The 26,947-nt window shown below is 37.2% G+C and overlaps 2 protein-coding genes across 4 annotated transcripts; both read left to right on the top strand.

Annotated features, from left to right (window-relative positions):
* Positions 1-1,797: 1,797 nt before the first annotated feature.
* Positions 1,798-17,041, top strand: def8 (differentially expressed in FDCP 8 homolog). 2 transcript variants are annotated; one of them, XM_040010658.1, is made up of 12 exons: positions 1,798-1,933; positions 3,059-3,181; positions 9,497-9,591; positions 9,715-9,864; positions 11,074-11,215; positions 11,533-11,697; positions 11,938-12,065; positions 12,651-12,764; positions 12,974-13,054; positions 14,815-14,955; positions 15,154-15,263; positions 15,580-17,041. In XM_040010658.1, the coding sequence occupies exons 2-12, from the start codon at positions 3,073-3,075 to the stop codon at positions 15,674-15,676; spliced, it is 1,332 nt and encodes a 443-aa protein (XP_039866592.1). In that variant the 5' UTR covers positions 1,798-1,933; positions 3,059-3,072; the 3' UTR covers positions 15,677-17,041. The 2 variants fall into 2 exon arrangements, with proteins under 2 accessions (XP_039866592.1, XP_039866591.1); XM_040010657.1 differs by lacking the exons at positions 1,798-1,933; positions 3,059-3,181 and adding an exon at positions 6,509-6,770.
* A 125-nt stretch (positions 17,042-17,166) lies between these two features.
* LOC120720848 (AFG3-like protein 1) lies at positions 17,167-26,855 on the top strand. Of its 2 annotated transcripts, XM_040010651.1 has the most exons (16): positions 17,167-17,433; positions 18,547-18,637; positions 18,848-18,963; positions 19,100-19,249; positions 19,356-19,430; positions 19,972-20,096; positions 20,187-20,460; positions 20,605-20,742; positions 20,975-21,128; positions 21,212-21,319; positions 23,734-23,859; positions 23,990-24,100; positions 24,322-24,437; positions 24,535-24,735; positions 24,926-25,120; positions 25,300-26,855. In XM_040010651.1, the coding sequence occupies exons 1-16, from the start codon at positions 17,326-17,328 to the stop codon at positions 25,525-25,527; spliced, it is 2,316 nt and encodes a 771-aa protein (XP_039866585.1). In that variant the 5' UTR covers positions 17,167-17,325; the 3' UTR covers positions 25,528-26,855. The 2 variants fall into 2 exon arrangements, with proteins under 2 accessions (XP_039866585.1, XP_039866586.1); XM_040010652.1 differs by lacking the exon at positions 18,547-18,637 and having other exon boundaries at positions 17,328-17,433.
* Positions 26,856-26,947: the final 92 nt, after the last annotated feature.

Genomic DNA, 26,947 nt, shown 5'->3' with positions numbered 1-26,947 from the left:
AATGGAAAAAAACAAAACGCTCATTGCCACACACTTGCTACATTTGTGCACAAATAAATGAAACTCAATGTAAAAAGGTTTTTAGGGCAGATTCCTAGTAGATTACAGAAGCAGCATCATTCCCAGAAGCAGTAAAAACAAGGAACAAGGAAAAGAATGAGGCACCAAACTGATCACACTGAAAAATACAGTTATGATAGGGTTATGGCCTCTTCATAGATATGGCAGACATGTAGCAACATCAGCATTCATTTTCTCTGGAAGCCAACTAAGGCAGGTTATTATTATTATTGTTGTTGTTGTTGTTGAAGTAATGCAAAGTGACGTTTCTTATATGTGACAAGTCTAGGGATCTTTCCATGTAGATTTACTAAAGCCCATCTTTATGTATTTTAGCTTGGTGCAAAGCTTTAAATCTAATCTTCAGTGTGAATCATACATGGTAATAACTTCTAGGAACTCCCAAACTGTTGTAAATTATAATTCATAACAAGCTTGGTGGTCAAAACATTTTCTCCGAAACCAAATACTGAATACTGTTATTGGAGAAATGTTATAAAAAGACTGTCAGCTGCTAAGGGGATAATGTAAAATTTTATTTAATATGTGCAACAACCCTGAACTCCAACAGTACCCTCTCCCTCCTTTATTTGAACTTGTTTCATCATATTCCACTGAAGTGCTTTTTACATTTTTAAGCATTTTTAACCAAGGCAACAAGCCATGGTAATAAAACCACACTTAAAAAGGTTTCTCTGTAGTTGCTTGTGTATTAACAGCAAAACCACTGATATACTGGACCAGATATAAACAGACTGCTTACACTGTATTGATTATTATTTATTTATTTTCGTTTTCTTGTGTTTTTTCAGTTTTTACACAACATGTTTGCTGCGAAGATGTTGTTTGCTATATTCAGTAAGCTCATGAACATTCTCTCTTAAAGCTAGCATCTGTGATATTTATGACCAGTCACTAACTCTAATTTTTCAGAAATCCTTTTGTGGTATTTAAAACGGACAGTTTATGAAAATGAGATTAGATGAGTATAACATATGGTTTTGCAGAGTGCAGTGTTCAGGTGCTAAATTTGTAATAATTTATTTCCCCAGTAATATGTGACCTAATTTTTTGTACCCTTGAGCTAAGCAGCATGAAACGCGTTTTGTCCTTGCATGAATCCAAAAATTCCCAGTTTAAAATGAGGAGTTTGAAATGGAATTTCCTACACAAATCATTCTTGTCTTCAAGCAAACAAAAGCCACTGAAAAGCCAAAGGGAACTATAAAATCAGCGTTCAAACAAACAAATAATAATAATAACTGCCATTTAGTAGAATTATATTGTATTTGTTGTAGAGAAAAGTATTATTTGCATGACATTTCTTTCATTATCAGTACAACTAATAATTCATTTAAGGATTATATTTAGATGATGTGTATAAAAAAGAAAAAGACATGCAGTCAGCACTTTTAAAGGGATCTTACTGAGGAAATTAATTGGAAGGTACCTAAAATCACATAAAATGAGAAAAACTGAGGACGATGTTTCTTTTCAAATTAAAGGTACCGCTTTATTTTACACCATTAACAGTAATCTATATTGGTATACCACGTGTCAAAACATATTTACTAAGTTGCAAATACAGATGTCGCTTTAAATGTAGCCTTTATTTACCACTTGAGTTTCTTTTATTTCTTCTACACTACTTCATTATGGCAATGGTTATTTTTTATTTTGGAAATCTCGCCGGAACTCGCTACTTTGACGAAGTATGACTTGACGTCCCCCCCCTGTGTGATGTTACCCATGACAGAGGCAAAACAAAACGGGGACGGCTGCCTATATTCATCATAAACGTCGTCCACAAAATATATTATTATATTATAATATAGCTGCTAGTTTGCTGCTGATAAATTCGTTCAACAACGGGGTAAGCTTCCAACTAGACGGCCGCTTTAATGACCAAACATTAGCATCAAATCAACGGACGACTTGCTGGTTTAAAAGCTTGTTAGCTAGCTAGCATTAGCTGTTTGTTGACATCCGTGTTTGGATATGGACTTGCCCTTTTAGCGCCCTGTTAACGCCCTGTTAAGCTGTTTAGCTGTGATGAACGAAATAACATTAAGGTTACCTCTTAGCACATTATGACTTACTGTAGCATCATCCTTAAGTGGTAATAATTAGTGAAATAAAGCTCCAACTTAACGTTTCTCGGTCTTTTCAGTGTTTGCAGTGTTACCTCGTTTGACCTTATTTACTTAAGTCGTCCATAAAATGTCTGTAGGGCGTGTTTTTGTTGACTGTTGAAGTAGAGCTTACACATACCACTGGGATTCATGCATCTTCAGCCTCAGTGAAAATTAGACTTAATGGTAATTAACCAGCCAAAGGGAGTGCTAGTGTACCTGTCAGGCTGTCTCTAGTGTAGCTTCATAAAATCTACATGGAATTAAATTAAAATTACTACTACCCTTAATCCTTTAATTATGTATCAGAGTTTCCTTCGTTATGGTTACAATTTTCAACAGGGCATTTGTATTCTCTGGTATTCTAGCATACGGATGTGGAGTTTGAAAGTTTGAAAGAGTTTTGTGAGGTAGGGAGGATCTGATGAAAAAGTAGATTTTGTTTCATTTTAGATGTAAAGGAACTTTTTCCGTAATGTGTAAGACTAAATCTTTTTTAAGATCTGACCTAAATTGCAAGTATAAAATAGCAGTAGCCTTGGTATAACTCTCATTCAGGACTATGTATTATGTATTTGAACGAAGTTAAAGATGTGCACGGATTCATATTTCTGCTTGTAACATGCAGCACATATTTTGCCTTTATTTTTCTTGAAACCATTGGGCTCTTAGTGAGAGTTTATGACCCATGAACAGCTCACGACCAAGTAAATGTCAACACAATGTCTATCACTGCACAGTAAGCCGAACCAAGTATAAACACTGGCTAACCAGCTTCCTTCTCAAAGGAAACTGAGATTCCTCGTAATGTTTCAATACATAAAGCCAAGAGAAGACAATTGCTTTGTTTTGTTTGTCTTTCTTAGATGTAGCCAATAAAATGGAGTATGATGAGAGACTTGCACTTTTTCGCCAAACCCGCCTCAATCCATTTGATCGTGGAGAGGAAGAGGATGGTCCCCAAGGAGACAAAACACCCCCGCAACATGGTGAGGTTTGCCACAAGTTATGATACAACTGTCTAAGGATTGCTTTCACACCTGTAGTTAAATTCAGGAAAATAATATACATTGTTGTCTTTGTTGTCTTTCATTTGCCTGCTTCATCTTAGTATTAAGCCATATAGACAGAGTTTACACCTCACACCGATCGGTTTCACTGACTGTCTTCCTTCATCGTCACATGCGTATTTAACATTTTTTAAATCTCTTTATCATGATGATGCAAATTTTGAATTTAGCTGTGCCTGTGAAAGGTGACTAGTTTGATAGACAGGAAAAAAGTTGAATATACAAAAAAAGTTGCATCTGGTCTTCCAGTGATGTATGTGCTGTTTGCTGAAGCGTCGTCAGAAATGGTCTCAGTGAAAGAAGCCATAATTAATAAAGGAAAACACTGAGAAAATTACAAATTGCACAAGAACTGGACAGAAAATCAATGGCAACAGTACTTATGGAGTGATGAAGAGAAATACAATTAGGGCTGCACAACTGACAGTGCTTGGAAGATTACTTTTCGAATTCCACTGCAGATTACAGAATACATGCCCAAAAATGTAGTTTGCAATGTAATACGTTACTCAATGTGAGTAACGTATTCTAAATACTTTGGATTACTTAATATATTGTAATGCTTTTCACATCTACATTATTGCACTAACGCTCTGTGATTTATTACTATTACTGAAGGCTACTCGCCACCGAGCTAACATTGTTAGCTGGCTTTAGCTGAGGTTAGTTCATAGACTGCTTTCAGAACTTCACATGATTATTGTTACTGCTATCCATCAAGTCTTAACAGTCTGCAGTCTATTTTAAATACATAACGTAACATGTATTCCTTTACTCCCCAGCACTGACAACTGATAATCAAGATTATTTTAATTTTTTGATTATGATTATTTTGACTAATATTGAGATCGCACAGGGGCAGCACGGTGGTGTGGTGATTAACACCACAGGTCCTGAGTTTGATTCCACCATCTGGCCGGGGCCTTTCTGTGTGGAGTGTTCTTGTCCCTTTTCTGTTTTCTCTGTGTTTGTGTGGGTTCTCTCCAAGTACTTTGGCTTCCTCCCACAGTCCAAAGACATGCAGTTAGTGGGGTTTGGTTAATTGGTAATTCTAAATTGCTCATGTGTGAATGTGAGTGTGAATTGTTGTCTGTCTCTATGTGTTGGCCCTGTGACAGATTAGCGACCTGTCCCGGGTGTGCTTTGCCTCTCTCGCCCTATGGTAACTGGAATACGTTCCAGCCCCCACCATGACCCTGACAATGATAAGTGGAAGACAGTGGATGGATGGATTGAGATCACATGTAACCACAACACTGCTTTCCTATCTTCACATCTGTCCAGATCTTTGCATGAAAATAAAATTGGTCCTTTTTATTCACCTAAATTATCTTTAAAGAAAAATAACAAATATTTAAAAGAAAAAAACCAGTACCAAAACCTAACTAAACAAAATTATCAGGACACTGCATGACAGGATAACATATGGTTTGTGCAGTAAGTTTACCATTTTCCTGAAAGATTTGTTACTCAACTTCTTTAGTGGGCACGTGGTGTATGTCTGCAATGGTACTGAATGATTCATGCTAGCAAGCACTGCAATGGTTTTCTTGGCCTTCATGCATGAATTTACTGCAGTTTTTGGTGTCTTTTTAGGTGATTGAAGTTGTGTTGCTTTGCAGTACAGACACATAGAAGTAGCTGCATATGATTTGTTCCAGGACACTTGTGCTAAATCCAAAGGATTCCCAAGCAACAGATGATGATGTTTTGAGGGACAAGCTCTTCATATCTGTCTTTCAACATAGTGTTACTCCAAATTAGTCCAGGAACCGCCAACAGCTGTGATTAACACATGGAGGCATGTGCCAATCACAGTGCTTGATTTTTTTTTACTTTGGATTTTAATTGGGAGCACACACATTTTAAATATTGCTCAATCATGTTCATTTAATTGCGGGAAGCTAAAGTTGCAGTTATACAGCCATCTGTATAGCCTGGTGGTGGCTTTGTGATGCTTTGCGGCTGCATTTCAGCGAGTGGTATTTGTGATCTTGGCATTTACCTTTCTAAAACAGTTTGTTGTTGCAGTGGGAACTGGGGTTTTTTTTGCATTCATGGTTCCAGTTTTTCCTAAATGTCACTATGTATGTTTGCTTCCTTTTCAAAAACACAAGCAGTATATCTCAGTTACTGTATAGGCAATGAATCCCTCATTAAAGTTAATTTGTGCAGAAACGTTTCATCACTCATCCAGGTGACTTGTTCAGTCTCAGCAGGTTTTCCCAACCGTAAAAACAGGACATTTGCATAATAACTGAAACTAGCACCACTGACAAACATGGGCTGTGAGGTCAGTTTCTTGATCATTAAGCAGTCAGCTGAGACTGAAGAAGTCACTTGGATGAGTGACGAAACATTTCTCCCATGGAAAATGCTACATCCAGATGAACAGAGTCAACTTTTTGAGATTTCCCTACCTGAATGATTGAGCTTGCATCAATTTGTGCACTTAGTTTAATAGTTTCCTTGTAATGTAGGGCAGATCCTGCTAATGCATAATGCTGGGCTCACACTGTGCGATTTTTGGCCCATTTTGAGCCGATTTTTGAGTCGTGCGACCGTTTTGGCGATCGGCCCGATTTTGGCCTTCATCGTGCGTCGTGCATCGTGTAGTATACGTGGGGTAACGAGAAGCGATTAACACCTCACGACCAGCTCCCGATCATCAATCGCTTGGTCGTGAGGATTTCAAACCTGTTTGAAATCCTCGCGACCGTCGTGAGGGTGTCACCGCAGTTTGTCACACTGCGCACACGCAAACACAAATGTCAGTGAAAAAGACGGCGCAGCACGGGTGTGCAGCGTGTGATCTGGACACAAGCGACGGAGGCACAACTTGTAGAACTTTGGAAAGCTCATCCGAGCCTTTTCGATGTGGCCTCACAAAATTATCACGACCACAACAACCGTGAAAATAGTTGGATTTACATTGCTGCTCAATCACAGCTGCCTGATCAGTGTTTTTCATTAGCAATTTAGCAAAGTTGATGGTGGTGGTGTGCGTGTCTGTGTGAGTGAAAGACAGAGAGGGAGAGCGAGCGACAGATTTTCTGTTATAACCTTCATTTTATGGACGCACAGTGTGAGCACTCAAGTGGCATCAGAGCATCGGGTCGTATAGTGTGAGACCCTGCATCGTGACCTATGAACTTCTAACCCCTGCGAGTCAATCGTACAGTTTGAGCAGGAGCTGAATCGCGCGACTGAAAAAATCGCACAGTGTAAGCCCAGCATAAGGAGCAAGGACACTGGTCTGTTGTGACTAAGGAAAAGGAAGTTGGAAATGCTGTAGCTGAAGTAGAGGAAATGAAACGCATGCGAGTAAGCAGTACTTCAGTAACACTTCCTGTAATTTAGGACTTGGAAAAATACACTTTTTGCTTTTTGATGAGCAAGAATGACTCACTGATAGCTGTTCTGATTCTACGGTGCCTCATTACTCTGAGTCTATTGGGAACTACAAGGCTGAATTCCTTCAACATGTTTTGTTCAGAGGTGTACGCAGGTAACAACACTGTTTGTATAATGTGATTCTTTTAGTTTATTAAACATTATTTGAATAGCTAAACACTGACTTAATCTTTTTAAATATATTTGAATTTGTTCAACCTTTAAATTCCATCATTCAGTTCTGTTTACTAATTTTTCACTTCATCAGAATAATCTCAGTTGTCAGTATGGATAGCTGAAAGTTTACTCTCACTGCACTTTAAATGTTAATTTGTCACTCGCTTTAATTTAAATTCAGACTTGTATTGTAACAGATGAAAATGCCAAACATCAGTTTGAGTAAAGAATGGATATTGATCAGACTGTGAAAGTGTTGGTGTCAATTACTGCTGCGCAAATTTTGATATTGATGTATTTACACCAAGTAAATGCAGGGCCAGTATTGCTGATATCAGTACTGATACTGATAGTTTTAACTTGTAGACAGGTTATGTAGGCCAGGCTAGTGCGTAATGATTTATGAGAAGAATCGTCATTAATTTGCTAATGCTGATCACATTTTAATCACTGTCACTGTAATTTTACTTTCCACCATAACACATAGCAAAACATTTTTCAGATTTTCATGTATCTTGAAACTTGGGGTTTTTTGAAGACCAGGAATGTAAATGTGCTGTCTCTAAAGCACTTTGGGTGAACTTCTGTTGATTAAATATGTTATATATGAAAAAATAGATGTGACAGTCAACACAAAGTATATATTTTGTGTATATTTTTATGAATGTTAATTTAGTATAGTAGCATATAGTGTATAGTTTAGTATATTTTAAATTTAAAATATACTAAACTATAAAAAAAAAACATTTATTTAACGCAATTCAGTAGGCTACATACTGAACTTGGAGGATAGAAACGAAGCATCGATTCTATCACACTAGTATCTGTCTAATGCTAAGGCCAGCATTTGCATCAATAATATTGATATTTGGATCATTCTGCCAACATCTAGTGCCAATTATTAAACTGTATGAAAGAAATTGAGATTGGTAAAACACAAATTCTATACAAAGTTGTTCTTGTTGTTGTTGTTTTTAAACAAAAGTACAAGTCATACAGGGCTCGCAGAATTTCAAAATCCCTGGTAGCCCTTCGGGCAGGCACTCTTCAGTTTTTGGTAGTCCAAAATAAATTTAAGTTGCCCAAAAAAAAAAAAGATTAATGTTTTGTTTCCTTTACAATATTATATTGTAAAGGAAACAAAACATCAATCAAAAAAATAGTTAAAACACAAATTACAACAACTGTATAAAAATTACAATCATCAACTCAAATATTTGGTTCAAATTGAACAGAAATTTCTATGAACTTGTAAGAACTGTGTAGAACATGAATCAGTGTGTGTCAGATCCTGATTTTGAAATTTCCACTGAAATCACAGGTAGGTGGAACCGAGATCTAGGCCATTTGCCTTTTGAAGTTTGCAAAGACTGCTAAATTTTGCCAATGGTAGTTCACTCTTTACAACATAGTACGCTGTTCTAAACAGATTTTTCAGGTTTATTTTTAGTATGTTTTTTGCAATTGGTGTTTGTTCTGGGAACGATACTGCAGACTGAGCAATAATGCATTTCTTGCATTTCTCATGGGTTCTGATGGGGTCTTTCTTAAAATTACTGGTCCCAGTAACAAAGGCGCTTGCCGACTCAGAATTTGAGGGAAACTCACGACACACCCGGCAGAACATTATGTTACTTAGCTTATCATATTCCAGCCACAGAAATTCTTTTGTCCATGAAACCAAAAAAGCTGCGCTTTCTTTTTGCTTCATCGTCTGATTTGTAATAACTTTTCCGTTTTGTGGTAAGCTTTTCTTTGGCTCTCCCTTCTTCACCCTGAACTGTCTTATTTGGCTCTGCAGAACTAAAATACCTGCGTAAATCCATCTGCTTTTACACACGTAATTACATAACGGTCAGTGATTCTCTGCGCAATCAACCTCTATCACATGTTTAAGCTTGCTGCGGGAGATTTTACTTGTCATGTTTGAATAGTAAGCTAACGATTGATAAGACGATGCCAGAGGATTTGGTGCGCAATTAATCTGTCACTCACCAATCAGTACTGCCGCTCTCTATACACAGTTCATGCGATCGCAACGTGAAAGTGAACGCAAAAAAGGAATAAATTCAAACGCCATTTCAATATGTCACATATTGACAGTGGCTCATTGATGCCAATGACAAAATTACCCAGATACATTTGCGAAAGAATGCAGAAGCATTGACATATATTTTTCCTTCCTATGATAGCCCGACAGGCAGGGCTGAGATGGATTTTGGTAGCCCGACTGGAAAAATCGCTAGCCCCGGGATGTCGGATGGTTTAACTAATTTCGACACATTCAGAACAAATAATTGTGAAAGAGATTGTTTGCAGACATGTAAATGTGACAGTAATAAAGCAGTAATAAAGCACTTCAAAGTTCATTCTGCCTGTGAACAGCAGTTGTAATGACTCTGTATGCCTACGCCCTGACTGTCAACTGACAGAGTTATACATTGCCAAATGTTGGTGGATAATCACACATGAATTTTCCATTTGCATTTTTGTGCTGTTCGTTCCCTTCAAGAATTCTTAAGGGGTAAGTCAGTGTAGGAAATGCCTTGAGTTGCAATAGTCATGTGGATGAAATTAGCAAGCGTGACCGAGTGCACTTGCCAGAATGTAGGGTGTATGCTTGCAAGAAGAACAGCGCTTTATGCCATGTTTTCCTCAATTTAGAAGCAAGACCTGAGGTTTTCCCTGGGACCAGAACACACAGTTCAGATCGAACCATGGACCTCGGTCTAGCTGAGGATCACTTCTCAAGGCCTGTGGTAAGTACTCCTTACGTTTTTCTGATTTGTAACCCAGTAAAAATAATTTATCACTTTCAATTTAACTGTTTATACTGTAAAATGTGAAACTTCCTTGTCTTCCATTTTCATATCATGTTACAGGGTTCTTTTGTGGCATCAGACATTGAACAGCTTAAACTGGCAATAGAAGAATGTAAGAAGCTGATCTTGGAGCTGCCAGAGCATTCAGAGAGACAAAAAGACAATGTAGTGAAACTTATCCACCTGCGCCTCAAACTGCAAGAACTTAAGGTTGGGACTGAGGGGAAAATTGAGAAGGTCATGACATTATATTGTAGTTGTGTGTTCTTGGATAAGTGTAACAGGCTTTAAATATTAATGGAAATCTGTACAAATGCAAAGTTCAGTTTTATTAATATAGTTTTAAATTATAATGTCATCTGAAAGACTTAGTAAGGTCAAAACCTTAAAATCAAGTTGAACTCTTAAGAAACCCTTAGAGAAGTGACCATGTGTGGAGGATTGATGTCAGAGGAGGAGGAGATTCTTAGTGATCATGTTGGGCCTGTAAGTATACAGGGTGATAACTATGGTAGGAAAACATCTAAAACTCTCCAAACTGCTTTGATTTGAGTATTTTGCCCTTTATGAAATGTGTGAAAATCCATTGCAGACATTCTTGGAGAAGAGTTGGCGAAGAGTTTGCATAAATTCCCTTTTTTTTTTATAAATGATAGAAAACAAAGTTTTACAGTCTAGTGTATTAAAGGGCTTTCAAATAAACAAGCTCATTAATCAAGCCCATTCATCAACAGTAAAGAAGGTATCAGTTATCATCTGGCTTTGTTTTTCAGTGCATTAGTTTGTTTCCAATAGCAAGATCCCGGTTGACCAAGAAAGATTACTCTGAAGTCACCCCCCATGTTTTAACAATTCGACAGTTGCTTCACTTTAACGACACTTAAACACTAACAAGAGCACTTTAACACACAGGCGGTGTGTCACACTGATTACTGTAACATAATCAAAATGTTAAAGAATAAATCACGGTGATAATAACGGACAAAGGAATCTTCTTCTTCTTCTTTTTTTTTTTTTTTTAATAAAGCAGTGAAACATATCCAATTGCTTAGCTTGATCCTTAACATCCATAATCTCTTTCATTTTGAACTTTATCATGTGAAGCAACTCAAATTATATCTCTATCTATGAAATTTACCCAGAGCACTTCAAATTACATCGTAAGACAGCTGTTATGCCTTCTGGTCCAAGTTCAGCAGAAAAGTTTTGTGAATCAAAAGAGTTTCATACATCAGGAAATTAATCCTTGATGTTTTTTTATGCATTCCCATCAGTTTTGTTTAGGCTATACAAAACACAAGGTAGTGTAAGTGTAAACAAACTTAATTGCACATAGGTTGCTATCTCTTGCAGCTGTACACAAAACAGTGTTACAGCCATGTTTTGTGTGTTCTGTTTTTCGCATGCATCATTTTAAAGGATCCAGAGGAAGATGAGCCTAATCTGAGAGTCCTACTGGAACACCGCTTCTCCAAGGAAAAGAGCAAGAGTGTGAAACAGACCTGTGATAAGTGTAGCACTATTATCTGGGGCCTTATCCAGACTTGGTATACCTGCACAGGTGAGACATAGTAGATACTGGTAGAACGCTGTAAGATTACCGAAAGTTTAGTTCCCAAAAGTTTGAAACATTTCTGTTAACACTGCTCAAAATTCAGACTTCTAATATCATTTGCTGTGCTCTCAAGCCTTAATACACTCAGAAGGTAATTAGAGATCTGTGCAATCCATTTGCCCCCTAGTACAAAGAGGCTTAACTTCCATTCTGTTGTATGAAATGTTTCTGTCTGAACCAGTGACAGGTGAGACAATGAGTAATCTTGATGGTGAAAACAAAACTATATATTATAATTTGAAGTTATCTCTTTCTTTTTTCAGGATGCTATTATCGTTGCCATAGTAAGTGTATGAATCTGATCACTAAACCCTGTGTCAGGTCAAAGGTCAGCCACCAGTCTGAGTACGAGCTCAGTATTTGTCCTGAAATAGGACTAGACCGGCAAGATTACCGCTGTGCAGAATGTCGTGCACAAATTTCACTGAGTGAGTACAAATTCAATGTGTTTATGTTTGGTTAGCCCAATTAGGAGTGTGTGTGTGTGTGTATATATATATATATATATATATATATATATATATATATATATAACGACCTCTGGTATGCCTTAGTTGTGGAATATTTATATATTTATGTTTTCTATAGTATTTTAAATGCATTTTGGTGATGTGTACATGTTCTTTTGTTTTATAGTTTAACTGTACTTTTTTGTATTTATCTTGCAGGGGGTGTACCTAGTGAAGCCAGACAGTGTGACTACACTGGCCAGTATTACTGCAGCACATGTCATTGGAATGACACAGCCGTCATTCCAGCTCGTGTCATCCACAACTGGGAGTTTGAATCAAGGAAGGTAACCTCAACAACCGCAGATACACTCAGCACATGAAAATAAAATTTATAAATGTGTAAACTATATTTCATTAACATGTTATCTGAACATTTTGATTGGACTGAAAGAGGCTGGAATTTGTAAATGTGCTTTTAATATTATTTAGTGGATGCTACTGCTTTACATCAAAGTTAGACAGTATCGTATACATATACATGCATATCACGCATGGACATTCCACTGATTAACTCAATTTACTAGTCATAAAGAGTACTACAAAACTGCAAAACCATCTTTTAAAGAAGTTTCCCCAGGTTTTAAAAATTTACTCAAGGGAAGTCAGATTAATGTTATTTATATGTCACTCAACTCAATTACATTCCCGTGTCTGGTAGAATCATTTATCTGGTGGCATGTGACCTACTTTTAAAATCATCCCAGTTCAGGGCGAGGTTTGTGAATTTGAATCAGATGATGCACATTTACTCGTTAAAGCTGTCGACAAGTGCAGGATTAACCAAGCTCACTGTCTTATGATGAAGGTATGTCAGTGTGTTTTGAGGGCGTATTGAGCCAGTTTGTGTTCTGATAGTGTCTCTATCTCAGGTTTGTCGCTCCTCAATGCGCTACCTGGCCCTGATGATGTCACGACCTGTGCTAAGGTTGAAAGAAATAAACCCGCTGCTATTCAACTTTGTGGAGGAACTGGTTGAAATCAGGGTGGGTAGCTTCCCTTTGAAGTTTATTTTTCAGCTTATTTTTAATAGACTCGTTTTAAATAAATAATTACTTTCACAGTTGTGTTGTCAGCCAACCTATCCCTAAATGTTTTTTTTTTTTTCCATTCAGTGTTGCCAGGACAGGCAAGTGGGTGAGTGACTCCATTCACTAAGAGTGACAGAAATGTTTGTGTGTGTTTTCTCCCACAGAAACTTCGTCAAGATATTCTGTTAATGAAACCCTATTTTATCACCTGCAAGGAGGCAATGGAAGCTCGGCTGCTACTACAGGTCAGTAACTTTTTATTGTCAGAGGTTTAAGATGTAATTTTTTAGTAGATTTTAGTAAATTTTATCAGAGATGGGCAGTAACGCGTAATCTGATTACTTTTTTCAAGTAACGAGTAACGTAAGGGATTACTATCGCAAAAACGGTAATTAGATTACTGTTACTTTCACGTAAGCTCGCTGCGTTACTAAAACCGTGATTTTTTTTGCGAGAATGTCTCATGACAGTGACGTAAGCGAGTGCGACGTTCGTGACAACAGCTGTGTACAGATTAACAATGGATAATATATCGAGTGTGGGAGAGAGTATGAGCTTGCAGCGTATAAAGCGTGGAAGTACTGACCTTATTTTGAGTTTGATTCCATAAAAAGTGACAAAAACAATATTGTCCGTTGTGCGTGGGAAGAAAAAAAAACCCCTAAACTTCCAAGCAAGCACCGAGTGCACAACGACGTAATGGGAAATTCACAGACAAACTCGCGGATTCTTCAACTGACCGCTGCGGCACACCTGCACCAGGGCAAACCTCCGCCTACCCCACTCCTGCTTTATAGGTGAAAATAGAGCAACAGGACCGCTAAACAAATTTCTTCCAGTCAGAGAATGTTGCATATAATTAAGTTTTTGCTTGATGCATAAAGTTAAAAGATTTAAAGTTTAAAGTTTTAAAAAGAGACTTTTCCATTTGATTACATTTTGTATGATGGATTATGCAGAAAAAGTAGAATTGGGCTGAAAGATCTATCGCTTTATCACCTATTCAGATTGTAAATTGTGTTTTTAAAAAGTAACTAAGTAACTAGGTAATTAATTACTTTTGAAAATAAGTAATCAGTAAAGTAACAGGATAACTTTTTTGGGGAAGTAATCAGTAATTAGTTACTGATTACTTTTTCAAGTAACTTGACCAACACTGAATTTTATTGGGTAAAACAAGGACTTGCTTTCAAGCAGAAACGTTATCTAGTTATAATAAATTATCTCAATTAAACCTGATCCAAGCAATACTATTAGCCTATTAGACAATTCTGCATGTAAATCATAAAATTATCTTGTAATTGCCCAATGTCTAATAGGCTAATAGATTCTTTTCATATAATGTTGGAATGAAGAACTGATAGCCTCAACTTTTTTAAACTGGCATTTACAAATTTAGACTAGGCCTTCTTTTTTCTCAGCTGTATATAAGCGTGTGTGTATTTGTACAAACAAACATGTGCATTAAGAAAGTTTTTTTTTTCATTATCATATTATAAACAGTTAATATTGTTTCAGTCTCCACTGGATGATCAGAGTTTACAATTTAACCCTTCAAAGAGAGCAAGAATGTAAACAACCCAGTTTGGAAAACTTGCTATCAATTTACTTACTATTTAGAAAAATGCAAATGGAAGCACTGACACAGGCAGCCTATTAGCAGTATGTTAAAACAGCACCACCATGTGATAGAAGTGAAGAGTACTGAACTAAAGAAGGCTGATGATGTACAGTCGGGTGAGCCACTGGATATCACTAATTAGCTTGCATAAATTAAATTGACTCTTGTGATCTCAAGTTCTGTATTAGCTCAGTTTTAATCTATACTAAACATATTTTTATGATTTGTCAGTTGAATTGTTTTAAAATGTTTCCCTACTGTTAAAATAAATAAATAATATGTTTAAAACTATGCTTGAGTCTGATATCCTTTTTTTGCACTAAAGAGTTGAGTGTCATAATATGAAAGTTGCCCATTTCCTTTTTTTGCATTTATATTTTCCAGCTACAAGATCGCCAACACTTTGTCGAGAACGACGACATGTACTCACTACAGGATTTGATTGACATTTCCACTGGCAGACTGAGCTGTTCCCTCACAGAGATCCACACCACATTTGCTAAGCACATCAAACTAGACTGCGAGGTGAGCTCATACATAAAGCACAAACTTCCCTACTGATGGCACTGTTGAACTATATCATGAAGAAGAGGGGCTGTGTTGGACTTGCAAATTCACCATGTTGTACTAATATATGGCTGAAATGTTTTTAGTATTTGTTGATATCTTTGTATCTTTCTGTGCCATATTAATGGTTTGTGCTGTCCATGTGTGTATTTGTAGCGCTGTCAGGCCAAAGGATTTGTGTGTGAGCTTTGCAAGGAGGGAGACATCCTGTTCCCCTTTGACAGTCACACCTCAGTGTGCCATGACTGCTCTGCTGTCTTTCACAGGTTAGTCATCACCAACGATTTGGGCTCAAAAATACAGCAAATTTTCTCTTTGTGAAGTGTTTAAAATTAATTGATAAAAGGAAATTGTTTGTATAAAAGTTTTGAGTGGAGATACCAATAATAAAACAGATCTTCAGAATAACATACCTTCAAATTCCATTGCTAAAGTGGTAATTAAGAGTATTTCTGTTTAACAAGTGGTACTTCAATTTGCAAAGCACTATGATTTCCCAATTATTAAACTGTTACTAAAAGAAATAACCAAACTGACATGAATGCTACAATGTTGATGTTTTTTTGTTGTGTACCTCTGTAGAGATTGTTACTTTGACAATTCTACAACTTGTCCACGATGTGCACGAATGACTGAGCGTAAGCAGGATGAAGAGGAGCTGGATGTGAAAGAAAGCTAACTCTGGAAAGGACCCTGGGATTTAAGTGGATGCTGCACTTTGCTTCGTTATGGAAAAAAAAAAACCCCACAATCTTTCTTTATTTTGTTTTATGATTATGCTCTGACTTTTGTTTTTCCTGTGCACTGCATTATGAGGCAGGGTATTTAATATTCATCTGGAAATTAATATATTTTTATCAAACCTTTGCATTCCTACAGAACTTAGATGTACAAACCACTGCGTGTATGTTTAATGTTGGTGTGTGTTTCTAAATTTACAAGTAAATGCTCTGTAGAGAAAAAATCCACCTGATCAGTAGGTGGTTATGCATGCAGAAATTGTATATTTACTGTTACAAGCCTCAACTACTTTAATCCAAACTGCCAATAATGCTGAACTTTAAAGTTGCCATATATCAGAATTTTAAAGTTTAGAAGCCCAGCGTCCAATAAGAAAATCGCCAAAAATATGCCTTTCAGCATCCAGTTCCTGTGCTGCCATGTCCAAGTTTCAGTTTATTAGGTTCAGATGGGTGATGTTGCACAAAAAAAGCTATGTGTTGACATAGTTTAAAATGGGATTAAATCTGTTAGACTGTGTGACCAGTTGGTCACTGCCACTTACCCATCTCCCCTTTTTGGACATATTTTCTATGAGTTCCAATTGCTGTTTATTTAGAACCAATATATTGATCTGTTGATATTTCATAAAGTCTTCAATTATGTAGATTTTCAGGCCTTAACTGTTTATTTTCAGCTCTTTTCGTATTTGCACCGTACCGAATGGTATAGGTGAACAAAAAAATTAATGTGTATACATACAATCACTGAAAACATAACTTCAAATATGTGTACTGTATTGGCAACAGATATATATAATGAAAGCATGCATTAGCAGTACGGTACTTTTCCTTGTAAAGAAAATTGTTAAACTGTAAGACACAAAGACTATGAGAGTTGTTTTATGTGCTTTCATTTTTTTAAATTCAAAACTGTGAACTAATGCTGTGCAGTTTAATATGTGTTTAATCAGTGCTGTTTTCATGCAGTGTAGCAAACGTCTGTTGATGCTCATGAAAATTGTGTGCCTAAGGCTGTCAGGTTACTTAACAGCTGTTATCCAAACCTTTTCATACCATCATGGTAGTTGTTTCAGTCTAAATTCCCTTAATTAAGTCTCTGTATGTTAAGTGGCAAACCTTGGTTAATGTGTAAATGCTGACCTTTATGTATTTGTTTTAAAATAATGAGTTTTGGCTGTGTTATCTTTCAGCATGATGTATTGTATACATATTTTTTCCAAACTAATGGACTTACATGGTGTTGGTAAACACCATGGCTTGTTAAACATGTGAGTAGTGCATGAATAAATTAATGAAATGCATTTAAGCAATGGTTTTAATTCTGTCTGTTAATGACCGGTCTGCAACTATGAACAACAAAAAATCCAAATGAAGATAGATCTCTTTGGATTTCCAACATTAAAACTGGGCTTAACAAAAAAAAAAAAAACAACAACAACAAAAAACAAACCGCTGGAAGACTGGTGCCTACCTGTAGCGTCTGTAACCAAAATCTCGCGAGATGACTGTGATACGCACCGTGCCTCCGGTGCCTTTCCTAATGGCTCTGCGGTGAGTCGGTCCGTCAGTCAGTCGGGCTGACAGGATGAGTCTCCTCTCTTTGACTGTCGGCTACTGTAGGAACCGAGTCCGGACGCTGAGCCGCAACTATTCTTCTTCATCTACTTTTCGCTTCTTCGTGGTTCTCGCGTCGGTAGGTTGTAAAAACGCCGTTATTGTTTTATATCAGCTTAACTACACTTCCAAAAAAAATAGATGACGCAAGTTTTTTTGTCACCTGCGTTTGCTAACAATGGTTTGCAAGGAATTATGTTAAAAGTTTGTTTTTTGGTATTTTTTAAAATCCAGATATAGCAGTCAACTCCAAAAAAACCCAAGCAAGCTGCAGCAGTGTTTATTTATCATTCCTGCATTGTTTGTTCTCTCACGGTAGGCGATGTCCGTTCCGTTAATGTAGTTTATAAATCAGTTTCCTCAGTTTCATAATACATTTATTTTTAAAGGGGCTCTCTCTCTCGCTCATTTATCCATCCAGTTGCCTTTAATATTTAAAACTGTTTAAGAAGATGAATTGCCTCACCCATTGTCTCTCCTTCATAAAAAAAATCTACTAACTACTATTAAAAATACATTCATAGTATTCAGTTTCTTTCTGTAGTCAACTGTATAGGGGAAAATTGTCACCAACAGGTGCCTGTATTCCACTATGGGATCATTATTTTTACCGGTGTGAATGTGTATGGTTGAGCTGTGTAAGATGAATTTTCCAGAGTCATAACCTGCAGCAATGGTTTTATTGCGTGCACTATTATGTATGTTTGATACTGAGAAATGCTCTCTCATAGTGAATCACAATTTGAGCAGTTGTATGGTAATCAGTTTAGTCAAACCATAAACATAACTGAATCAACATTAAATATGTGCAGATGGCCAAAATGAAGTAAATATTTGACCTTAACAGCAGCTGTTCAGTGTCATTGTTGCAATGACTGCATATAATTAGGTTATATGCAACACATTTCAGTGTGCCTAGATCTTAATCAGATTTCAGTAATCCTTAAACATGTGAGCAAACAAAAGGGTTTTTTAAAAATGTAAAAACACGAATACAGTCTCTGCTTCATGAGACTGTATCCTTTCTCTCAGTTAGTTTGTTTACATCTCTGTTTTCTTTGTATTATTGTAAGCAACTGTTGTTGTGATTTGGCAGTATATAAATAAAATTTAATTGAACTGAATCTATTTCATGTACATTTCTTTTTATACATGGCTTTTGATGACTGACTTCGCTGCTAACCTATTTCAGAAGAAATCACTCATCCAAAGAAGATGCGGAGGTTTACATCAACACATTTTCCAAGTTACTCGGTTACTTAGCTCAAGGAAACAGCCAAAAGGTAGTCCATCTTTTAGTGCTGTTTACCTTTTTAATGACTCTAAATCAGTGTGCACACAGACTGTAAACCTTAAGGGCAGTGTGAAGAACACAATTGCTTACTTTTCTATGTATTGTTGAACTGTGTATAATTTCTTTACCCAGTGAGTTTGTAAGCCCTGTATTTCTCAGCTCTGCCGCAATGAACAGTTGTGTTATTATTGCTGTTCAGATGGAAATATAAAAGAAGAGTCTCGTGGAAGGGAATGGCAGGACTCAAATAACGGGAAGGACCAAAGACGAAAACGATGGAAGAGAGGGGAATCATACTGGTGGTCACGCTTTCAGGTGTGAATCATAGCCAGAATTGTGACAATAACTGCCTCGTCTTCAGTCACTAAATAATAACAAAATATGTTTACTAAAATGATTCTATATAGGAGTTGTAAACTAAAATATTTTTTCATTATCCTATTTCTAACAGGAGGAATTTCCCTTTGATGATAAAACGGTCCAGAACCTAGCAGCCGGTGCAGCAGGCATGGCCTCAGCTTTCTTGTACTTTCACTTTAGAGAAACAGGAGTCCAGATCTCCTGGAAGGATTTTGTACATCACTACTTGAGTAGAGGCTTGGTGAGAGGCAGAGATCGTTTTAATTACGGTGTCTTCCTTACACCTGTGTGTCTGTGCTTGTGTTTGCAACCATGTGAACAAATGATTCCTTCTGCTCTCCTCCCAGGTGGGCCATGTCGAGGTTGTCAACAAACAGTACGTCAAAGTATTTCCAGCCCCCGGTGTGAACACATCACGAGTGGTCAGTTTCATTAAATGTCCCAGTGTGTAATTGCAGTGTCTTATACAAACTAAATGCATTTATTCTTACTGTTAAACTGATGAGAAGCGACAAAATGTACTTCACTATATTGATAAAAATGACTGTATAAACAAACAAAACAAACATCTTTCTTTTTCTCACACACTGTATTCCCATTTGCTTTTGTTGGTAGAAGACACACATACTTTCTGAAATTCCAAGAGCACAAGTTTTAAAATACAGATCTCAGCAGTCGACATATTTGTATTTGGCACATAAGTACTTTCGTTTTCATTTTCTCACTGTCTTTCCTTATCAGTTGCTTTTTTTTTCTAAATAAAGCTTGCTAACCTTTATTTGCAGCAGGCATTTGACTGATTACACTGAGAAAATCACACGAGGAACAATTGCTATTCTAACAATGCACAATGGTAGTGTGCCTCCTCCGAGGGGCCGCAGTCCAGATGAAGAGTCAGTCAAAGTACAGTAAAGGTAGATATACTTACTACATATACTACATGCTGTTGTCTTCATGTTTCAGAACTATTTGTGGTTCAACATTGGCAGCGCAGACTCATTTGAGCATAACCTGGAGCTAGCACAGCAGGAAATAGGTCTGGACTCCACTCAGAAAGTACCTGTGCTCTACAGCAGTGAAAGTGATGGGTGAGAAAGTACAGCAGCTTAACTTTAAAGTTACTGCATATATAGGTTATTAGAATCGATGTCCTAACTAAGGTTTTTCTCTTCCCATAGGACTCTGTTTTTGAGTGTTCTCCCAATCTTACTTGTGGTCGGATTTTTACTTTTTGCAACACGGCAGGGGCCGATGGCAGGAGGACTTGGTGGCTGGGGGAGAGGAAGCCTCTTTGGGATAAGTGAATCCAAAGCCAGGATAATTAAAAACAATGTCAGTGTCCGTTTTAAAGATGTTGCAGGGTGTGAGGAGGCCAAACAAGATATCTTGGAGTTTATCAATTTCCTGAAAAGCCCACGTCAGTATCATGACCTGGGTGCTAAGATCCCTAAGGTGTGTCATTTCTTGATAAAGAAATTTATTATTTTTCTTAAAATAAAGCAATTCTGCACTTCTGTATTCTGATCATACTCACTGGAACAAAAAATTCCTTAAGATAGAAAATATATTAAATCTAATTAACTCCCTTGTTTACAGGGTGCAGTACTATGGGGTCCATCTGGAAATGGGAAGACTTTGCTAGCTAAGGCCACTGCAGGAGAGGCCAACGTTCCTTTCATCGCAGTCAACGGCTCGGAGTTCCAGGAAATGTTTGTCGGTGTGGGTGCAGCAAGGGTTAGTACAGGGCTGAATGATTGGACTCTCAACGGGTCTGAAAGCAAAATGATGGGTGACATGCTTGTGATGCTGCAGTGTGACCACAATATGTGCAAATACAGCAGATCACTGAATTACTCATTCTCGTATCAAATTAAAATGATGAAGACTTTCTACTTTTGGGTGTTTTGGCAATGTCAAAAATTAGTATAACTGTAGAAATAAATAGATCTTTTCTGTGTTTTATTAGATAAGAGATTTGTTTGCCACAGCTCGAAAAAATGCTCCTTGCATTCTTTTCATTGATGAGATTGATGCCATCGGCAGAAAGCGGGGCAAAGAAAACTTTGGTGATGAGGGCGAACAGGAGAACACCCTCAACCAGCTGCTTGTGGAAATGGATGGTGGGTAATTATGTTTTATGTCAACATTTCTGATGCTATTTTTTCACAAGCCCTCAGTCCTCTAAATGCTTTTGTCATTGCAGGATTCAACAGCAGCACTAACATCGTGGTTTTAGCTGCCACAAATCGAGCCGATATCCTGGATCCAGCTCTGATGAGGCCTGGACGCTTTGATCGACATGTATACATAGGTGAAGTATAAATATTAACCGGAGATCTGCCTACTTCCTCTGCAGTCTCCTCTCTTGTTGCAACTCAGTTACCTTTTATGAAAACTATAAATATAAAACCATTATTTCTATGTTTATTAAGATGCATTTCAAATTTCAGTTAATTTTCAGATTATTGGTGTCTGACCACAACACCAAGCTCACTTTTACTTTTGCTGTGATTAAGTTTATTTTCTTTTTGATTTCTGTTTCCCAGTTTATTATTCCACATGTGATTCACTGGCTCTGGTGTGCATGCAGACCCAGATGGTCTGCATAACTTTGACTTTCCCTGCTTTAGATGAGGTGTTACGTTTGACATTATTGAAACTCATATCTTGTACTTACTGTATGTTTCTTCTTGCCTGTTTACGTCTTATGTCATTAAAAGCACGTGTTGCATAATGTTTGCTTTTATCTTCGGTTAATTTGATATTTCCTGCCTGCTAAGATCTAATTTTCCTAACACCAGGACTACAGGGTGGGTGGCCAGACCACTTTTCTCTATCAAAGAAAACAAGATCATAATGAGAGAGCTGTTTTTCTATAAAGGACAAATTAGGTAACTGGAGGCCAACACGAGGGATGGGATATGTTGCTCTTCATTTCCCTGTTATTCTCTGTTCCCCGTCCTTCTGTCTGTGTATATTGTCTTTTGTAAACAGATGACAGAAAGATGGGAGTGCTGAAAAAGTTCACATTTCTAATTGGTTTAATGAGCAATTAGTTATGTAACTTGGTATTCCAACAAGCCACAAGTTTGGCCACTGCCTTAGGACTTATATTGGGTCCTTTCCTGGATGCTTGCAAATGACAAAGGGTTTTTAAATGGTAAAATAAATTACGCTGAATTCATGGCTTTAAAAGCGAATTAAAACATTTCTCCTCCAGTAAGAGTTAATGCTTCTGTACTGAAACTTTTAAGTCAATACATTGTTGTTTTAGAATTTGCTCTGCCTTTCGACCGAATATAAACCTTTAAAAAAAGTGTTATTGTAAAGTTTCTACAAACAAGATTCACCACCTTTTCATGCTGACATGGTTTCAGTGAACTATTTTTGCAGTTGCTAATTGTGCATGTGTAATGCAGCAGAAGGCTGAGTAATTGTCAGCATCAGCTCTATAAGCTTTTTGTTTGCACAGTACTGTGCAAACAAATTTGAGCTGCCTGTCGATTCTTTATATTTTGCTAGATAAACTGAACATATGTGCAGTAATTTATTAAAGCATTTTCAAACATACATGGAAATACAGTATATTAGGTAAAAACATTCAAGTTAAATTCAGTTCAATTCAATTCAATTTTATTTATATAGCGCCAAATTAATTAATTAATTAATTACAACAAAAGTTGCCTCAAGGCGCTTTATATTGTACAGTAGATTGCACAATAATAGATACAGAGAAAAACCCACCAAACATATGACCCCCTATGAGCAAGCACTTTGGCGACAGTGGGAAGGAAAAACTCCCTTTTAACAGGAAGAAACCCCCAGCAGAACCAGGCTCAGGGAGGGGCGGGGCCATCTGCTGCGACTGGTTGGGGTGAGAGAAGGAAATCAGGATAAAGACATGCTGTGGAAGAGAGACAGAGGTTAATAACAGATATGATTCGATGCAGAGAGGTCTATTAACACATACTGAGTGAGAAAGGTGACTGGAAAGAAAAAACTCAATGCATCATGGGAATCCCCGGCAGCCTACATCTATTGCAGCATAACTAAGGGCTGCAATGGACGTAGGCTGTTCATTGCATTCATTGATATGACCACCTTTATTCTTCAACACAGCCTTAACTCTCTCAGGCAACTTTCTTGTAATTTCTTCAAGTAGTCTTCAGGAATAGGCTTCTTGAAGGACAATCAAAGTTATTTTCAGATGTTGGCTCCTTTTGTTCTCTACACTATCAAAATGATCCCACTCAGGTTCAATAATGTTGATCTTCAGGATCTGGGCAGGTTCTCTTATGAGCTCCTCCATACATATTGATGAGCCTTTAAACTAAAAATTGTAAATGTGGTTTCAGTACTTCATTTTGAGTCCAATTCTTGCATAATTTGACATACTTCAGCCTTTTCTTCCGGTTGCTCTTCCTTTAGAATTGCTTCTTGAAAGCCACCCTTCCACTTAAACCATTATTAATGAGGCTTTGGTGAACAGCAGATTGATTAATTGAAGGACCAAATGCATCTCTGATCCTGTGTCAGGTCTTTGCTCGAAAGTCTGATGAACTATTTCTCAAGATCACTTTAGAAAAGTCTAGCTCAATGAAAACCAAATATAAAGGAATTAAGGAGTGAGACTTTTGCACAGTACTGTATATGTGACAGAACTTGAAGCAGAGTGATTTATTAATGAATTATACAGACAGTGGTCTTCTTTTTTGTTTTTTGCAGGTCCTCCAGATATGAAAGGCAGGGCATCAATCTTTAAGGTGCATTTAAGACCTCTGAAGTTGGACTCCAGTGTAGATGTAGAGACGCTGGCCAGGAATCTTGCTGCTTTAACCCCAGATTTTACTGGTGGGAATAAAAGATCACGATCACTGAATACCAAACAAATCTAAAAAAGAAAATCATACAGTTTCAGCTGCTTCTTGCTTTAATTTCATCACAGTCTAACTTATTTGTTGCTTCTCTGTGTTTGTATAAGGGGCTGACATTGCAAATGTGTGTAATGAGGCAGCTCTAATAGCTGCACGTCGTCTCAGCCAGTATGTCAGTAACAAACACTTTGAGTGGGCAGTTGAAAGGGTTGTTGGAGGTAAGTCAAACAAAATGAACCAAAAGAAACTGATAGTATATATGTGAATCTTTCCATAACCACTTTTTTGATTACATAAATACAACGACAATACAGTACAACTGAGTTATAAAAGCAGTGGTGTCAAAATATAGAGCTTATATGTTATTTTATGTCAATCCATTAACCTGATGTTAATATTATGATTTAAGCATTTTTTAAGATGTCTGTCGTGTTCTCAGGTCTAGAGAAAAGATCTCAGGTTCTGCAACTTCCAGAAAAAACTACTATGGCATATCATGAAGCTGGGCATGCTGTCACTGGGTGGTTTCTTGAACATGCAGACCCACTTTTTAAGGTATTCTTTACATTTCTTGCTCTCTCTCTGCAATAATACTGTAATAATTATAATGATTAACTGATTATAGATTCATCATTATAATGTACTCCACCAGGTGTCACTTGTTCCTAGAGGGACAGGTTTGGGCTATGCACAGTATCTACCTAAAGAGCAGTACCTATTCACACAGGAGCAGCTGTTTGACAGAATGTGCATGATGCTGGGTGGTCGAGTGGCTGAGCAGGTTTTCTTTCGTCAAGTCACCACCAGGGCACAAGATGATCTCAGGAAAGTCACACAGTCTGCCTATGCACAGGTACTCGCCTCACTGCAGAACAGGCTTATTGTAGAAATTCAGGCGTAACCAAACCGTATTTTGTCCAACAACAAAAAAAAAAGCATAACCATCCATAGAGTTAAAATGACTCATAGAGAATAATTTATGATTTTTATTGACTATATATTTCTGTTCCAGTCTTCATATTCTTCTTCTCTTCATATTTTAGATTGTACAGTTTGGAATGAATGGTGCGGTGGGTCAGGTTTCTTTTGACCTACCGCAATGGGGCAGCCTTATAACTGACAAACCTTTCAGTGAATCTACAGCCCAGGTTATAGACCAGGAAGTTCGCTCACTCATAGACGCTGCCTTCCAACGAACACTTGAGCTCATACTTGACAAGAAGGAAATGGTGGAGAAGGTGCGAACTTTTTAACATTTGTAGTAAGTGCTTCAGAGACATTTGCAGAGTGTGATGCTGCAAATGGATTTTCATTTGTGCTGAGCATTTTTCAAAACTGTCATATATTTGGAGTATGAAAAAAATGTGTATTTTAATGACCTCAAAGCTTGATGTTTCCTGTTGGTCATGTAATGCAGGTGGCAAAGCATCTTCTAGACCAAGAGATTCTAGACAGGGCTGACATGGTGGAACTGCTAGGACCTCGCCCCTTTCAAGAGAAGTCCTCATATCAAGAGGATGTTGATTGCTTGGAGAAATCTAAAGAAGACACTTTTCTACCTGAAGGACTAACAGACTGGCAAAACAACAAAGGAGATACAAAACACCTGCAGAATCGACAAAACACATCAGCCCTTTACCTGTAGGTTGTCTTTAAGGTTGTCTCTCATGTGCGGCACCATCTGGTCTGGACTGCAGTTTGTCAGAGGTCTGTTAGTGGTTCATGTGACTGACAACCTTAGGATAAAAGATGGTGATGTGTTGCCCAAGGTTTTGTGCAATCTGCAATTTTTTTCATTGTAGTTTTTATGTACAAGTGCACTATTTTGCTGCAGTTGCCTTATGTTTCCCTTTTCCACTCTGTGGAAGTCTCTAAGTGCAATAATACTAACAAAACATACCATGAATAATTAGAAGAGAATTATATTATGTTATTAGAAGGGAATAAGCCATCATGCTATGTTCTTATCAGCCACAGGAATCATGTGTTAAGTTTTATTTTGAGGTTTGGATTTTCATACAGTTTTCTATTCTATCCTATTATTTGCCACATGTTTAAAGTTCAGATCTATTTGATTGTTGATTGTTTTATATTTCAATCCTTTTGCAGATGTTGTTTTCCTTGGAGTCTGCGTATATTTATCAGTAAAGGTAATTAAAAATCAGTCAATGTTTTCTAGCTTTCTCTCTGCGCATACTAATCAGTGTCTCCCAGTGTCTCATAATAATCAGGGTAAACATTTATGTAGATATAAGAACTTCGGATTAGCTCTGGAAAAGTGTAGCTCAGTATGGGTCATATTGTTTGTCTTGTCTCTGTGTTACAAACTGTCCCTTAGAATATATGAAAATATCGCCTGCATAGTTCACTGGTCAAAGTAGTGATTAAGAAAGATTTCTGTCCTTTAATTCTTTCAAACTGTGCTTTCAGCACATTTAATGAGGATAAAAGAAATTAGCAACAGCTTAAAGTAATACGAGCACTAAAGTATTTGTTTGGTACTGTAAAAACATGAACTTTGCTGTTATTCAGGAAATTACTCTGTCAGTTATGTATTTATTTTATTTTTTCCTACTTCCTGTCTACACTCTGTCATCTACTGTTGCATTTCTTATGCCAGCTGCTCCTCTGCTGGGTAAATAGTATTTTTGTAACTATTGTACTATTATATACAAATATGTACACTAATATATACCAATCATTACTTGAACTTGCAATATGAGTAAAGTGGGTACTTTTGCACTTTTAGCCAGGATTCCCATTAATGGTAAGCCGGTGGTACATTGGTGCTATAATAATTTTAATAATAATGATTATTCAAATTCTTTGGAGATCCAAGGATGGTGAAATAAAGTTTAAAATTTCTGTTTGAATTTAAAAACTTTAACAGAACAGCCATCTCAGACTGGGTTTGGCAGTTGCCATAGTTTCCCTGCTATTTATAGAGCACATTGTCTGCAGTGAACATGAGAGATGTGCATATTTATTTGCACAGACTACATTTGTAGCGAAAGACTGATATGAAATCAATTGCTCTCCATACCATACAATACAGAATGGGTCTC

Source organism: Simochromis diagramma, unplaced genomic scaffold (assembly GCF_900408965.1).
Source record: "Simochromis diagramma unplaced genomic scaffold, fSimDia1.1 OVJJ01000603.1, whole genome shotgun sequence".
Classification (NCBI taxonomy): domain Eukaryota; kingdom Metazoa; phylum Chordata; class Actinopteri; order Cichliformes; family Cichlidae; genus Simochromis; species Simochromis diagramma.
This window is presented reverse-complemented; position numbering and strand designations above follow the sequence as displayed.